At 41.2% G+C, this 16949-nt stretch overlaps 2 protein-coding genes across 12 annotated transcripts in view; both read right to left on the bottom strand.

Annotated features, from left to right (window-relative positions):
- Window positions 1–8577, bottom strand: part of GOLGA1 (golgin A1) — a 19983-nt gene extending 11406 nt beyond the window's left edge. For 2 of the 6 annotated variants that reach the window (XR_004843174.1, XM_035903140.1), the window contains exons 1-11: window positions 8233–8574; window positions 6610–6700; window positions 5140–5214; window positions 4554–4651; window positions 3988–4020; window positions 3103–3231; window positions 2622–2791; window positions 2102–2213; window positions 1798–1893; window positions 1450–1575; window positions 215–310 (exon numbers count right to left, since the gene is read on the bottom strand). Coding sequence is in view for 5 of the 6 variants with exons in the window: in XM_035903140.1 (XP_035759033.1) it covers window positions 215–310; window positions 1450–1575; window positions 1798–1893; window positions 2102–2213; window positions 2622–2791; window positions 3103–3231; window positions 3988–4020; window positions 4554–4651; window positions 5140–5214; window positions 6610–6700; window positions 8233–8367 (1161 nt within the window). In the remaining variant the exon portion in view is untranslated. Of the gene's footprint in view, window positions 1–214; window positions 311–1449; window positions 1576–1797; window positions 1894–2101; window positions 2214–2621; window positions 2792–3102; window positions 3232–3987; window positions 4021–4553; window positions 4652–5139; window positions 5215–5910; window positions 6006–6609; window positions 6701–8232 lie in introns of those variants that run through there. The other 4 variants (XM_035903144.1, XM_035903141.1, XM_035903142.1 and 1 more) reach the window with 4 other exon arrangements.
- A 1189-nt stretch (window positions 8578–9766) lies between these two features.
- The window catches only part of SCAI (suppressor of cancer cell invasion), a 32930-nt gene continuing 25747 nt past the window's right edge, over window positions 9767–16949 (bottom strand). For 5 of the 6 annotated variants that reach the window (XM_035903051.1, XM_035903072.1, XM_035903086.1 and 2 more), the window contains 3 exons: window positions 16668–16841; window positions 16338–16438; window positions 9767–15225 (listed from right to left, as the gene is read on the bottom strand). In XM_035903051.1, coding sequence (XP_035758944.1) covers window positions 15076–15225; window positions 16338–16438; window positions 16668–16841 — 425 coding nt within the window. In that variant the 3' untranslated portion in view covers window positions 9767–15075. The remainder of the gene's footprint in view (window positions 15226–16337; window positions 16439–16667; window positions 16842–16949) is intronic. The other variant, XM_035903059.1, reaches the window with a different exon arrangement.

Raw genomic sequence — 16949 nt, 5'->3', positions numbered from 1 at the left:
GTGGGATGGCAGGGGTAGGGGAGCGGTTGGGCTTGGTGAGCTTAAAGGGCTTCTCCAACCTAAATGATTCTGTGATTCCTTTCAAGACTCAACATGACACATAGTCTCACCTTTGGCTGAGAGCATAAGTGCAGAGAGGAGAGGAGTTATAGGATATAAAGAGGCTGGGAACAGTGGCAGTTTGTAGTGGGAAAAAAAAACCCCAACAACTTACCTGTGTTTCCAAGTGGTTCGCAGTCTCAGTGTGATGCGTTCTGTCTGTTAGCAGCTGCTGCCTGGTTTCATCCAGTTTCTGCTCAAGAGTGGCTTTCTGAACATTACATTGAGATGAAGAACAGGAATAAGGATGGACAAAGAGATAAGGTTTTTTTAATTAAGATTTTTTCTTTTTATTTCATTAATAAGGTCAAACTAAAACAGAACAGTTAGTTTGATGTGCAACATAGCTTTGCTCTTGGCAACCAGCAAGTTTGATGCTACTGCATAAGGCCTCCACAGATCATGTTGCCCTGGCGATGACATCATTAAGAACAGGAAATTCACTGGCATCCTGTCATGATCCAGATGTAAACTCTAATCAGCACCCAGGTTGTAATTTTCTAACCCAGGCCAAGTTTAAGGGATTAAAAAAATTTTTTTGAAAGCTTACATGACAGCAAACACACAAACAAGGAAGGTAAAACTTTTGCTAGTTACGGTTTTACTTTCCAAAATGTTTTACTACCCCTAGATAGACTTCAAACTGGCTCAAGTTTACTAAGCCAAATTCTTTTATTGTAGCAACATCGAGTTGATGTGTCTTGTAGGCAGGCCTGACCAAGGAAGAGCATAACTTCCCTTGCTGCCCCAAGACCCAGCTGGGGAAGCACTGCTCCAAGCTGATTCTGAATAGGAGCATCAGTGCTCAAGGACAAGATCGAGAAGTAATGAAAGAAAGGGCATTGACCAAATTTGGGTTCTTTGTTTTCAGCTGTTTCTTAACACTTCTGAGGCTCAAGATTTCAATATGCAACATTCTGTTTGTAGAACTATGTGCAAGAACAGTTCCCCTCCCCGTCCCGATGCTCTGCAAGTCATGATAACAGAAGACAAAGAACAAGGAAAAGCGTGCACTGTTCTCTGTAAGGATTAACCAATAAAGCTCTCAAGCTGTTCTACCTCATGTGGGCATGTTTAAAAGCTGCTCTTTTCCTTCCAAGCTGTCAGGTGCATTGCCTAAACAGACAACGCAGAGAGACCAATAAAAGACATCTCTACATAAACAGGCTCAATGTAGCCACCCACACGATTCTGCCCAGCATAGACAGCATGCCAATATACACTGAAGGGAAAAACCTGCCTGCCATTACATCATCATATATTCTTTCTATGTGTGATAAGTAATGTACATTGTAAAAAAAAAACCTCACTAAGATTAAGCTTCTAAGCACTCTATAAATGTATCATTACCTCCTTAAGTAGCTCCTGCACATGTTCATCCCCTGAAAGATTTCTTTCTAGCTTTTTTTCCAAGGAAGACACTTTTTCCTGCAGCTGTTCAATAAGTTTATTTCTCTCAGCAAATTCCAAAGTCATCTGTGAGAACAAGAAGTCACAGAACCTTTTTTATAGCGAAGCTTTCATCTAATCCATCGTGGTTTGACTTTAAAAAGTGCCATTAAAAACAGACAAGTCCTATGTGAAAAGACAGCATGATCCTGAAACACTTTCTAGACGCCAAATCTCAAACTCACAGTGCATTACCCAAGTGTACACCCTGACACCAGCCAACAGCAGATGCATCTGAAAACACTTAACCTTTTGCTTGTGTTGTTCATATTCCACCTTCAGAGATTCATGCTCCACCTGTAACATTTCCAGCCTCTTCTCACAACCAGAACCAGCAACTCGAGCCTAAAAATCATGAGAAATTACTTGCTTTGAAACTTAGATTTCCAAAACCACATAACTGATATCTAATCTAACTTCTACAGACAAGGAGCAATTCATGAGAAATTACTTGCTTTGAAACTTAGATTTCGAAAACCACATAACTGATATCTAAAATTGCTCCTTGTCTGTAGAAGTTAGATTAATCAAATCTCACTTAACTCAAACTTACATTTTGCAAGTCTAGAGAAAGCTGCTGAATGACAGTTTGTAGCTCCTGTTCTCTTAACTTCAGAGCAGTGATCTTATTTTCTGCATTTGTCACAGCTGTCATTAGTTCATCTCTTCACAGAAAGAGAATAAAAAAAAAAAGTGACATACTGTTCCAGAAAAATAGTCTTCAGCAGATAATTCTGCTTCTTATGAAAATGGACTAGGCAACATCAACAAGATTTTCCTGTCCTAAAACCAGCCACTGCTTGATTATACATTTTCCAAAAAAAGTGAAAGATAAGCATTCAAACTATGAAAAAAGAAATCGTAACAAGCTTACAAAACCTTAAACAAGCACTACTTTAATTGGCTTGAAAAGAAATATAAATCTGGCATTTACATCCACATCGGCGTACCAGAAGCAATTACGCAGTCAGCTCACTACATACATAAACTCTTTCAAAAAGACAGAACTGGGCACGAAGTAAAAGTATAGGGGAAATGAATACACTGCTCCTCACGGAACACCACATCCATACCTCTGCGCCTCCAGCTCCAAGAACTGCTGCTGCAGCTCCTGAAGATCTTTCCTTAGGCCTGATGACTCGCTGCTTGCATCCTGAAGGACCTCTTTAGCGTGGGTTAGTTCTCGAGTGCACGCCTCTAGTTCCTGCTCTGTTTTGCTCAGAGATTCTTCCTTTTTCAAAAGCTGAATATTAGATTGTTATCTTTGACAATACAGATGACCCGGTAATACTGATAACATCTTCTCATTGAAAATTGCCCTTTTTATTAATTTATGTGCTGAATTAAATGAAATAATAAATAACTCCCAGAAAAGTAACTGAGAAATAAGCTGTGCAATACTGTATGCATGTACCTACTGTTAGGATTTGGACACTGACCAGGACTGTATATAAGCATAAAGGCTAAAAAAATTAATGCAGAGCAACCACTAATTTTGTATTCTAACAGAAATGTTAGGAAAGAAAAAAAAAAAAAAGTTTAAAATAATCTTACCATGTGTTTAACTTTGGCAATCTCCTGCTGCTGAAAGCCCTCCAGTTCATCAATTTCATCTCTTTTTTGAAAAAGGTTCAAACGCTGCTCCCTCATCTCTTGTAACTGTGTTTCAAGCATTTTTTTTTCCTGATAAACCAACAAGACCAAGAGGAATCCAGTAATATCTGAATGCTCATTTCAAGTCAATGGGAATTCAATTAAACTCTCTGGGAAAGGAATCTTGTCATGCAGCCGTAAGGCTCTCTGAGGGTGCTACATGTAGAACCAGCAGCTCTTCCACATTCATGTTGCAGTAGGAGATGTGGAGCAAATTACCAAACTTTACCAAAAATCTCAAAAAAAAAAAATCCATATTCATTATAATGCAGCCAATGATCACCTAACTGAACTCTTAGAAATGGACAGCAAATAGTAGCATGTTTAATATCTTCATAATCAGAGATACATTAAAATAGACCAAGCTAAACAGCTAGAACAACTACAAGACTGAAATCCTGTATTAAAAAAATCCCTACCAAATAGTTTCATTTGTTTCATAAAACAGATGACCTACTGCAAGACCTCAGATGAAGTCACTACCTCCTGCATCCCAGCCTCTGTAATAAACAAAATTATTTTCCACCTTACAGAAGTACATCTTTCTCATGGTAACCCATTATTCTTTACTTCCCCACTGAAAAAAATCCCTACCAAATAGTTTCATTTGTTTCATAAAACAGATGACCTACTGCAAGACCTCAGATGAAGTCACTACCTCCTGCATCCCAGCCTCTGTAATAAACAAAATTATTTTCCACCTGTAGGAAGTCTGCAGGCTGGTGTTTACAAATACACATACACAGACAAAAAAAACCAAACACCCAAGCCCCAAAGTTTAATTACCTTTTCAACTTGACCCAGTTTTTCCATCCACTCCTGAACAAGAAAGAAAGGAGGGTAAAAAAAAAAAATAAATCAATTTGTAGACTTTCAAGGACAGCAATTATGGTTAAAAAAAGAGAATTTGTATTGTTAACAGAGATACTAAGTCATGCTAATGATTAAAAAAATAATCAGCACAAGAAAAGTAACAGCTAGTGTTTTAACATATAAAGGCTAAGGAATCATTTATGCTACCTGAATACATAAGCTTTATCAAGTAAAACAAAATATAAGTGTCAACAGGTCTACTGCAATTGAATCTTACCACACACAAGTGCAAGCTTAACCTTTCATTAGAAATTGGCGTGGCCTCTTTTTAAAACCAGTAAGAACAGTCAAAACAATGACAAGTCCTACACCATTTCTGGCATTTTAACTCAATGCTCCCTTCGTTCCTCAATGTTGGCAAGCTAAGCAAATACAATGTACAACTACTTTAATTAACGGTGATGCCTGCTTAAAACAGCAAGGTCTTGCACTCGAATCTCCACAGTCAGTCAAAAGTTGAGTTCTTCAAGCTCTGTTACCTGGTCCTTTTTTTCTAAGGCCAAAGCCATTCCTTCAGCCATCTTGGCTCGACTGGCCTGGTGAGCTTCATTCTGCTCCTGAAACTTCCTCATGGAGGCTAGCAACAGAGAATCACCAGCTATATTAAAAACTCATCTTTTAAAATTGCTTCTCAATTTTCTGTAAGTTATTTATAACTTTAAAGAGCTTCTTCTGCAAGTAATTAGCCCCATTTTGACTCTCTAGCACGAACGCTGTGCCACTTATTACCTCATGCTGCTCGCACACTGGACACATGCCAGAAATAACAGGAGCAGTACTGTTCCTCACTGGACTGTAACAAAGCCATAGGTTTCAGAAAAGCCTCTCTTGCACTTTAGCCCCAAATTTGGCAAAAGGAGTATAACAACAACTTTGTTCAACAGCCAACAAACTGCTGCTGCTTTTTACGCTCTAAATAAGGCAAGAACTTGTGTTCTATTTCTTCGCAACCTAGAGGTGCACAGTTTGAAAGCAAATGATTAAAACATCTGTACATCAAACGTGTTTCCAACCATAACAGTTTTCACCTTTAAAAAAAAAAAAAGGAAAAAGAAAAGTACGTACAATCCTGATGCTTTTCTAATGCATTTTCAAGCTTCTCTTTTATCTTCTGCAAGTTTCGGATCTGATCAGCATAATCTTGTGTGAGGAGGGAGAAGCACAGACCAGGAATGAACAGACATTGGGGAAGGCAATAACAAAAAGAAAAAAAAAAAAAAAGAAAAAAAAAAAGAAAAAAGGATGAGTGGAAAATGACGATGATTTTCTCAACCAGAAAATCATTCCTGTTGAGGAAAACTTGGGTGACCATAACAATGAACACAAGCAAATAGTTCTGTATTGTGCACAGGGTAAAGGGTTGGTACAAACAGGAGGACCTGTCCTAGCTCTGCTGGTTACACAAAAAAGGAGCAGTGCCAGAGAATGAAGAACTGTCCCCTCGTTTTTCTTCATTCAAGAACAGTGATCTACCTAACGCTGTTTAGGAAAGGCCTCTCTCACTGGAGGGTGCGAGGATGGGGCAAGTCATAGACGCTTGCATCCTTGCTCCGTACGGCTCGTTGTTCAAGTCACACAGTATTCCGAGGCTGAGCTCCGACTGGCGCTCCCGCTCTGCCAACAAACTAGCACTCTTACCACTACCGAGCCTACCGAGCAGAACTGACAAGGAAGGCAGTTTTAAAAAACAAAACAAAACACATACACGCACCTCAGAGAAGTTTATGTACAAAGGAGAGGATGATTTACTGACTGATCGGGCTGCTTGCACGAGCCTCTTGGTACTTAGTGCCTCCCTCTCTCGTACTAAGCCCCAGCCAGCACTTTTAAGTTTACCTTATGCAAATAGGTGAACACTTTGCCCTTTCAAATTGCAACGGGAAATCATCTTTGAATCCTCTGTTTTCTTGAACTGGAGCCTGATAAGTCTCCTGAATAAATTAAAATAATCCTGAGCTGGCTAGAACCTCCTTATTTTCCAAGGCCTTCTACGTGCTTTGGGAAGCAGCAGTGTAACACAGTTTAGCCTACTTTAGCCCATACAACAGGGGTGGGAAGCAGTGCCAGAGCAGAGCCCTTACTGCAGCTTTAAAGAACAAGGTATTATCTTAGGAAACAAAAAAAAAAAAGCCTCAGGACTGTTTTATGTTGAATACTTTGCTTTTTCTTCATTTCAAAGTTCAATTCTTTAAGAATGGCACCATGTTACTGTCAACATTGGAAAGCTTAGATCCCAAGAGAAACAAACCATTAGGTACACAGAATAAGTAAAATAAAAGTGGGGAAAGCCACTGTTTGAAGCATGGGGACAGAAAGCTATCCCAGCTGGTCAAAACAGTCACAGAAATGTGTCGTGAAATCAGCAGGGAAGAGTCAGTCGTCTTTATGCCAGATGCTATCTAGATGACAATAGGGTTGTTACGAATCAATTTTCAAAAATCCTAACCCCATGTATTTTTAATAAATCAAAACGCTTAAGTTCAAAGGAAAGTATTTCCTAAAGTCATAGGGGTTTAGATGTATCAAGACACGTACCAGAGAGCTTGACCTCCAGTTTTCTTATTTGTTCATTTCTTCTGAACAACTGGGATGAAAGATCCTCTCTAGAGCTGCTTCCATCAGAAGCCTTGGTAGAAAAACAACACTCATGTAATTTACAAAATTCAGGAAAAGCGATCCTGCCATACAGTAACTCTAGATAATAAACACTATCCCACCTAGGAATAACACTTCAGTTCTCCACATAAAGGCAGTTGTACTAGCACAGCAGAATGTGTAAAAAATGCTGAAGAAGAAAAACAGTAAGGGCTTAAACGGTCAGCTCTGCAACGCTGGCCTGTTTGAAATACAATGCTAAAAAGAAGCCAGAGCTGAAAACTATTTGTTCAAATTGATCACTGAGGAGACGGCATAATAGAATGACTATGGGGGGAGTAACAGAAAATCAGGCTTTGCAGTACAGGCTTCAGGATGGGTCAAAGCGAGTCTTTCGGGAAACTAAGTAAGTAGAAAAGAAACAGTAACGCTCGTCACCTGGGATAAGCTGGCTTAAGCACTAATGCCGTAGTCTTTCCATGCAACGGGCTCCATGCAAAATCCACTGCATGGATATGATTCTCTATGGGGTTTCTTGCTCCATAAAAATTGATTATTAAGAGCCGTTAAACGAACACTGCTGAAACAACTAATTCTTGGAAGTTTTCTGAAAACCACTCGAGACTTCAGCTACGACCGTTATTTGTTTTCTGTTCCCTAAACTCACAAGACAGTAAACGAAATTCCAACATGAGAATTTGTCAAGTGAAAAAAAATTTCAGAAAAAACACAAGACCAATATATTTAAACATTAGGCGTTCCAACTTTCTGCTTAACAGAAGTGGAATTTCAGCTGAGCTTCAGAAAAAATGACTTAACATTCAACCCCGTAAATAACTTCTCCATTTTGCAGACAGCCAAACAGAATTGTGAAGCGACTTGCTGCAGTACAGCGGGTACTGTTGGCTCCAACAGTGGTGCAACACTGTGCCTTAATCCGGGTTTTGAAAAATAGGATAGCCACCAAGGGGCAGAAGGTGCCGGAGCATTACAGGGTTCCATTTAACGCATACGCTCATGGGATGATACAGCTTGCTTAAACAATGCTTTGTAACAAAACAGAGTTTAAACCAGACACTGGAGGAACTACAATAGTTTTGAGTGCAGCAAAACTGAACACACGTTGCATAAACGATACACCGGAGGAGGAAGAGTACCAGGGCGCCAAGAGGCAAACACAGGTCCAGAGCAGGATCACAGCTAACCAGTGCCTAACTCGCTTTCCTACTGCTTCAGCAATTCATTTTACAAATAGGTATCTTGCATGTTACTAGAACTTATTCTATATTTTACGCCTGTTTAACAATGTTCTGTATCGAGGTAGCTTTGCAACTCACGTTTACATGGGAATATAAGCCTCCTAGTCACTACTGTGGTTAACATACAAGCATTTTCTCTTCAGTATTTACATTTATTCAAGCTAATGATTCATTTACGTATTAAGATGTACAAAGACACCACAGTGCATATTCAAGCCGTACACTTGACTTAAAATGGTTGTCTGTAAAGCTGTGCTAGAAATGCTGTAAGAGAAAGTGAAGTTCAAAGCCAGGCACAACTTACAAAGTCATCCCCAGAGTCGGCTCCCACGGACGTAATTGACTCCTTGCTGACAGACCTGGGTATCCTGGCAGCTCCTCCCGGTCTGGGAGCAATAGCTGCCTCTTCTGCTATCTTCTTCTTCAATTTTGCAAACATTTTACTGCTCTATAGTCCTGAAATAGCCAGGTACTTTGAAAAGCCACTACCTCCAATATGGTTGATATACCGACGCTCTGTTTAAAGCTTCCAGATGCCAACATTTAATTTTGTGCCTCATCCACTCATTTTTATTGCATTCCTAGTTCCATTAAAGCCTTCATAGGCTATCAGTACCTGCAAATTAAAGAGAGATGGTTTCCGCGCTAAAGATTTCTACTCGCATTAAACATTTAACGACAACTAAATGCCTTTTAACATCACACCTGTTATAACACGCAAAGCAAACCACCCAGGGGAGAAACCTTTTTTGTGCCTCATCCACTCATTTTTATTGCATTCCTAGTTCCATTAAAGCCTTCATAGGCTATCAGTACCTGCAAATTAAAGAGAGATGGTTTCCGCGCTAAAGATTTCTACTCGCATTAAACATTTAACGACAACTAAATGCCTTTTAACATCACACCTGTTATAACACGCAAAGCAAACCACCCAGGGGAGAAACCTTTAAAAAAATGTTATCAAGATAGCATTAAAAAGAGAAAATGTATATGGAAGATACGGGACACAAACAAAACTAAAAAGTTTTGGTTTTGCAGTGGAACCTGCGAAATCATCTCTTAAAATTACACTGTTGAACTTCATTTATTCCTTATAAATCAAGTAGATTATTTATGAAAATTTGGAAGGAGAAGCTCCTGGTGTTTCTCTGTTGGTCAGTATTTTGCATGTTATAATATCCCCTGCGGTTACTATTTCATAAATAATACAGAACAGGGTTTATATGACAAAAAACTGAAGGCCAGGTCTCCTATGTAAGTGTTCTTGAAAATGAGATATTTTTCAGATTATGCCCCTTAAAAATATTACTGCACCTGCATGTAGCACTGGTTTTGCCATCACTTAGGTCTAAATGACCTAATTAATGCTCTTTGCTGGTGTGTCAAATTGTTAAAAGAAAATGCAGGTTTATTATTTTTGCAGAATAGCAGTTGTTGTAGAAGGTGAGAGGCAGGGTGCTGGTTCAGTTTGGCCTTGTAGCTGGTCGGCTCGCACCAAGTTTGGGGTTAGCCACAGCGTTTGGTGCCATGGGCCCAGCTAAATTTTGGGATGCAGGAGAGGGAGCTGCAAGTACTGTGTGTACACGTGCACTTGAGGGAGCTTTGTAGGAGTACAGAGGCATAATGGATAGAGCAAGAGTAGTGCTGTAATTTTTCTTGAGGGTCTGAGGCATGTATATGAGATTTCCTTAGGAGAGGAAGCTTTGATAGGCTTGCAGAAAAACTCTGTAAATGTTTTGCAAAAAAAAAAAAAAAAAAAAAAAAAAAAAAAAAGGCTATTTGCTCCAAAAAAGTTTATTTATACATCTCTATGTATTTTAAGTAAAATATCTGTTTTTACCAAAATATGATATACAGGCACATGGCTGTAAAATAACTTTAAACCGATTCACTATAAAATTACTTTTGGTAATAAATAATCTGATTCTTAAGAGAGGCAAACTGCTCCTTTTCCCTCTGCAGCTGGGCTGTTTGGGGCACAGTTCCTCTGCCTTGCCAGGACCCCCCCTCCCTCTCCCACCTTATGCTCCCCTCGGCCTTCGCGCCGAGCCGGGGCCAGGGCAGGAGCAACCTGTGCTTTTTAGCCTGCGTGAGGCAGAATCCTGCTCCTGACAACTCACTGACAACCGAGAAGCGATTATAATAAACACGTGCCAAAAGAAATCTGCAAAGTCCATGGGGCAGATACTCACAACGGGCTTTTATTCTCACAGGAAGAGCTGCGGTTACCAGATGCGGTACGATCTGTGCTGCTCAGGGGGCTCCTCTGGGCCAGCAAGCGGCAGGGAAGCCTGCTCTCGCTGCGGATGAAACCGGGATCTCCGAGCAAAACAGCTATGCGTGCAGCTGGCACGTTAACAAGTCAATGGGAATGCAGAGACACTCCTTAATCCCTCAAAAAAATCTGTCAAATTCAGAAACCTTGAAATCTCCTCTGTCTTGGCAGAGTAATAGTTTGGAGGAGGAAAAAAAAAAAAAAAAAGCTTGCTTTCACTTCTGAATATAAAGCAGATACACATGCCTGATGCGTTCCTCCCCTGCTCTGTTTGTGGACATCCAGCTCTTCAAAGCACTTGCAATACATTTGGTCACAGAAAGAGTATTGCTCTAAAAGTCACAGATACTAAAAACACAAGAGAGCCGCCTCAGGAATGTATCATCTCCGCTCTGGAGATCTCTGCCGCTGTCCTCTCTGCCAGTGTCCCTCACGCAGAGGCTGACTGCAGCGAGCCTAAGGTTCCCGAGCCACAGAGCAGCTTTCAGCTCTGTGCATCAGGTTTTCTTCCCCTTACTGTTAGAGCCTGCGGAGCTCCCGCAGCCCCAGGAGTGGCACCAGCCACCGCAGATCAGGTACCGACACTAAGCAGCCACCTACCATGGGACGGGGGCAGGACTAAACAGGGGCTCTGCCACTGCTGTCGCTGGGGACCTGTAGTCAGAACAGTTACTGAAGGATCTAACACAGATAAAGCTTTTACAAAAGAAGCCTCAAGACAAAAAAAAGTTGTTTAGACAGATTCCGAGCTTTTTAGCTTTCAGGAAAAAGCAGACCTGAAGCACAGCATGGAGCTACAGCACAAGGAAAGCAGCGGGGCAGGGGAGAGCTTCACAACAGCATGCCAGGGACGAATCTTGGAACAGCGCTTTCATCCCGTCCTTCGAGGAGAAGCCTGACCAGAGCTACTGAGGTTGTAGCTTTGGAAGATGATTATTTGAAGCCTACTTTGCTGTGTCCCCCCCATCTATTTCCTATGATCCTTAAAAGACATCTCTGCACGCCTCCCTGGGGAACAGTCTTGAGGGGTTTAGCAAGTCATGACTTGATGGATGTTATTTTGATGAACTGTCCTGAAACTTCGAAAAAGCACTCCAGGGAGCAAGTCCAGTTTGCCCAGCTCACAGAAGCTGGTGTTCCATTTAGTTTGCATGTGAAGCTAAATGACACATCACGTCCCGAGAGTGATTAAAAACCAGAGCATTAAAGACTCATAACCCTGTATTCCCCCCTCACTGTTATTTTGAGAAGGGGAAAAAACAAAAGGCATCAGCAGTAACTTTGGCTAGATGTTTGAGCCGGTTTGAACAGAGTACAGAGGTGCCTCCTGTGGGAGCAGGACTCAGCTGAACATACCACGTGCAGCAAGTAGGGAGCTAGGCAGAAGCAATCCAGTAAGGACATGCTCAGCCCTGGCCACATTCTCCTCTCCCCATTAATTCGGTATTGCCTGGTGGTGGCAAGTCTCCTCCGCTAACTCAAGCAATAAAGATACACGGAGAAAGGGAGAGCAAACAAGAGGGAAGGCATTAGGCCTGAGAGGAAAAGGATTTGTTCTCTTCTCTCTTAAAAATGGTTTAGTCTTTGCTTCACTTTCACAGTGAGGACTGCTAGATACATAAACCAAATTTTTCTTCAGTACACACAAGCATACATCAAGAGGGTACCTACGACCATAGTACACAGCACACAGTAGCACAAGTTTAGAATGACTTAGTAAGTTCGAACAAGACAAGATTTTACGTGGAGAGGAAAATACCAGTATTTTCATCTTGAATGCAGTTGTTTTGGGTGGGAAGGAAGGGGCTGGCTCAAAACCCAAGACATACTCATCCTATCTACAGCTAGGGCAGGCAGATGGTATCAGCCTTTCGCTTACAAAGCACAATTCTGTACTCCTACTGACACAACAGGAGCGAAATCTATCTTCGAATATCCCTGCCAGCAGCGTACCTTCCAAACCAAAGATCAGTAGGTGAGAGAATGAGGGACCTCAAGAATGAGTTTTTGACTTGGACAGTCATCGCTGATAAGTTCGACTTCTGAACTAGTTTTCAAGGTCTTGTATTCTCCTCCGACATTCCAGCTTCTTCAGCGTTTTTGTTTTTAGAAAAGTGCGTTCTCCTCTGATTAGATCTACATTGGTAACAAGCAAACAGAACCTCTTCTTCAGGCTGCAAGGTGGATTAGAAGCCTCTCGGATCACAAGCAAGGGCTCCTTGCTTCAGCCCAGCTAAAATGAAGACTGGGACCGCCGAGGCTTTCCCTGTCAGTTAACAAGCAACATCCCACAGAGGTTCACCCGCCCACACTAACGGAATCAGCATCACCCCTGTGCTTGGAAATAGCACACTGTTCCAGATACACAGAACCACAACGAGAATAGCTTCATCAACACAAAAGCTAAAGCAAAACAAAAGCATTTGGTTGGAAGGCAGTGAGCTGGGGAAAACTAAATTCCCCTCTTCCATGCAAGTTGAACACTGCTGGTGGAGGAACAGCAGGCAGGGTAACAGATAACCCGTCTCTCACTTTCTGCTGCAGTAAAGGCTTTCAGCATCTTTAGCTTCTGCATACAAGCCCATGTTTTAGTAACTGGGGACCTCCTACCAGAAGGAAAGGCAGATCATCAGCTTCACAGTTAAGAATACTTGAATCTTACCACTGTAATACATACAGGAGTACTCATCCCCCTGGCTAACTAAGGCCTCCTGTACCTGAAATCAGTTATGAACCACTTCAGGGTCCACGTGTAAGCCCCTGAAAACAGTGAATTACAATGGCAGGAGAGCCATAACCTTTACCACAACTACAAACGATCTGCAACACCTTGTAGAATGCACCCAAAATGGCGTATGTGTGTATATATAAATTTTGTATATAGACACTGTACTGTTTCATTCTTTTTAATACATATACAAGTACCTATACATATATACATATTTACAATTTACACCAGCCAGTAGATGTATGCGTATTGTACATATACACACAAACGCCTAGAACACACATGCACACACACAAACACACACTCTTTAAAATAAACTCCACATCCCAGGTAACGAAGTCCTGCCATAGTCCAAAGAAGAGCAGCACCAAGTGGTGGGGGACTCAATATACCAGCTTCAACACTGTGTTCAACAAACACTAGCATTCGCAGAATTTTTTTACACTTGAGAAGTTAAAAGAATGGATGGCATGAGCTTCAGCCCAGCTACAACGAACCTTCATGCAAACTTCCCAGCTACACTGCAGCAATTCTTGCTGTTCCATACCACGCTCTCCTCAGCTGAACGGGGCCCATCAGTGCTGATTTACTGCCCTTCGCTATTGCGGCTGACTAGATCATACCTTGTATGACAGCACTGCAAACAGGCCTGCCATGATACTGCGGCAGTCAACAAGTTCTGCATTTTTTTTTTTTCTCCACCTAAAAACAGAGGCATGGCAGGTGTTCAACATAAAAGCACTGATCCCACTTGTGCTTTCACTACTTTTGTAGCAGCCCACAGAACAGTGAAAACAGATTTTTTAATTTAACAGTTTAAAATATTTTCAGTTCCTTCTCCTTGCTCACACCTTCACTGTCAGGACTTGCAAGAGGTCCTCTAGCTCAGCAAGGAAGGCAGTACAGTCCAAATGAGCCAGCAGCACTTTTCCCAGGAGTCAGGATAGCCTTCTCCAGCAAGTACCTTTACCAAGGCCACTGTACTCCTTAGCACACCCAGACTGAGCATTATAGGCTGAGGGAGCCTATAGTGCTGCCAAACATAATTATAGCCCCTCGGTTTCACTGGCTCCAAGATAGGATTGAGACGTAATGGTGGGCACGTGAAACTTTAACAGGGCTTAATGGCAGCACCCACTTTGTTTAAGCTGCAAGAGGAGCACCAGCATCTCTCCTAGGGCACAGGGATCCAGCACAGATGGGTCAGATAAATGAGTGAGGAAGGGCTCGTATTCAGCACTGTGTAGGACATTCAGCTCCTGTCAGGGGCTGGTAACACTGTGGGAGCCACACATTCCATCCACACACGGAAAGGAGGGAAAACACCTGCTGGAAATGCAAGAATTTCTGTCTAGTACCTCAAAATGAAGAATGCCCTCTCCTCCTGGAGGATTGTGGCAGCAATACAAATGGCAAGATGACCCATATTACAGTGAGAGATGGGGGCTAGCTTTCTGAAGTTTTGCAATTCGTTTATCTGCTAACCATCTACCCAGTCAGGCAGCGTCCTTGGCCAGCAGTAGAAAGTTCATAATAAAAATTGTTGTGTCAAATTTGTAGGGAGCATTAAGTATCTTTACAACTTCACTTCAAACCTGCTGCTCCAAATGCAACTTAATTGTCCACAGTTTTGTCTACTTACTTGCCTATGACTGAAAAAATATATTTGTTATGAAGGACTCTGTTTTATTGCTATTGTTGGTCTGCACTGCGTGGTTCCATCTTTACCATTTCAAATCCAGACTCTTTGGGGATAAAATATTGTTTTTCTATTGATTTTTTTTTTCCAATTTCTTAAAATTGTATAAAAATAAAGGATTTCCACAAACGTGGGCTAAAGGTAACCAATAATACTTCTATGCTTAGGATCAGCTGTTGGAAATGTGGTTGATAGCCACAAGACCAGAAATAAACCTCTAGTGACTCTTTAGCTTAACATTTAAAAGACATGAAAACTTCTGCTTATAAAATTGACCCCATACAGAATGGAACAGCCAAACTAACAGCTGTTTATTACTTTTTAAAATAATGGTCCTAAATTTAAAAATAAAATCAAGTACTTCCTTTTATGATTTTCACATTATAAAACTGCACCATTCAAAATCTGTGGCCAGGGAAACCCCTTTGTAGTAAGACAGTTTCTCTTAATAGTCATCGAGGGTGTTTTCCAGGAAAACATTCCTAACATCCAGTATGGAAGCCAGCTCCAAAATGTGCTTTTGGAGGTGAGGGTTCTCCACCGTTTCATCTCTTGGCAGCTGAGGATAAGATTCTGGATAATTTCGAGTCTCCTGCTAGATGACAGTGAAAACAAAGAGAATCAGACATTCATTATTTTTACACCCTTCATGAAGAAGATTGCAAACAGCCAATTTCACTTAAGAGGTATCCTAATCTGTTTAGCATGCCACAGAGAGAGAAAGCATTCTAGCATTTTCAGTTTTCTCTTTCCATTGACTCAGAGATGGTCACAGTGGCAATACAAATGCCCGTTCATCTAAGATGGGCAATAATATGTTCACAGAAGCCTTGCAAAAAAAAAAAAAAAAAAACAAACAACCCCCCCAAAAAAAAGACAAGCCGACTTTACATATACTTACCTACTAGGCTGGAGTTCATTTCTTGAAATTATAGATATGCAAGCATCTCCAGTGGGAGATTCATCTCATCCTAAAACAAATACCTAAAACACTAGGGGCAAATCTATCCCCTAACAGAAGACCTGCTTCTTTTCCCCAGTATCAAAGAAGCCTACGTAGCTCACTTAGGCTTGGAAAGCTTCTGCAGTTAGGCAGGATGATACTGTGTATTGCTGTGCTTCAACTTCCATTTTGTTCTGTAATGTTTAAAATGGAGCAGGCAGTTTATATGCCAAAACTCACATATATAAAATGGTGTAGGTCCAGAAGCAGACTTCACTGTTGGCACAGCATTAACCAACAGGGAGGGAAAATAACATCTCCCTGTTTAGTTTATTCATTTACACTTCAAAGACCTTTCAAAATCCATTCATGCTAGAATACATTCTAGCAGTAACATTCCACTCCTTCCCACATCCTCTTAAGATTCTCGTTCTGTACCTTTTTAGTTGTGTAGATACAATAATCTTGGAATTATTAAAAGGAATTTTTCTAGCAGACAAGGCTGTTCAGAGTGACATAAATGAATTAGAGTGTCTGCTATTTATGTAGAGGAATAAGGCTTCAGCAAGTCAAAGGCTTCATGCCTTTGGAGAGATACAAAGACACAGATTCAATACAAGCTGTAGGCATTAGCATGTGAGCATCAGTTATCTTTCTGAAGTCACAGTGATATGCTTAGCCCTAAGACCCTTCCATCCTCAGGCAGCGTGGTTCTATATGCACTGGAGTATCATTCTCATAAAGGGATAGATATCCCTGCATACCCGGAAAATTTTGTGCATCCTCATGGTAGCCGAACAGAAGATAAATCTTGTTAGAAGCAAGCGAAGAAATTCATCCCCAAAAAACTGAAGAAAGGACTGATCTGTAGGGAAGGCAAAAAACCCTCCGTTTAGAAAGGCATAAAAAAACCACCAAAAAAAACCCCCAAAACAAACCCAACAACAACACAAAAGAGACGTGGGGGAAACCACTACGAATTCTTGTGCATTCCCCTTACTCACTATTCTGTCCCCTGGGAAGGCTGAGCAAGAAAAAACAGCATCCACTTACAGAGCATGCTAAGGTTCAGCTGGGCATCTTTAGGCACCTACCTATGGATCGGGAGTGGGTCAGCAGCTGGGCAATATCTCTGTTGATTTTTCTAAGGTAATCTTGACACTTCTCCCACAATCCTCTGCGCATGCTTGATAATCCAGAGACAAATAGGAATGCCATTAAAGGGTTGTTCAGAAAGATGGTGAAGAGGCTTCCCCGCTGAGACTGATCTAAAAAAGAAAAAAAAAGAAAAAAAAAATCAATAGACAAAGAGATACATTTGGCACATGAAACAGAAATGCTGTCCCTGCCACAGAATGAAATCGCTCACCCGCTAA

Source organism: Egretta garzetta, unplaced genomic scaffold (assembly GCF_000687185.1).
Source record: "Egretta garzetta isolate BGI_Z169 unplaced genomic scaffold, ASM68718v1 scaffold341, whole genome shotgun sequence".
Classification (NCBI taxonomy): domain Eukaryota; kingdom Metazoa; phylum Chordata; class Aves; order Pelecaniformes; family Ardeidae; genus Egretta; species Egretta garzetta.
The sequence above is the reverse complement of the archived record's forward strand: the minus strand, read 5'-3'. Positions and strand labels throughout refer to the sequence as shown.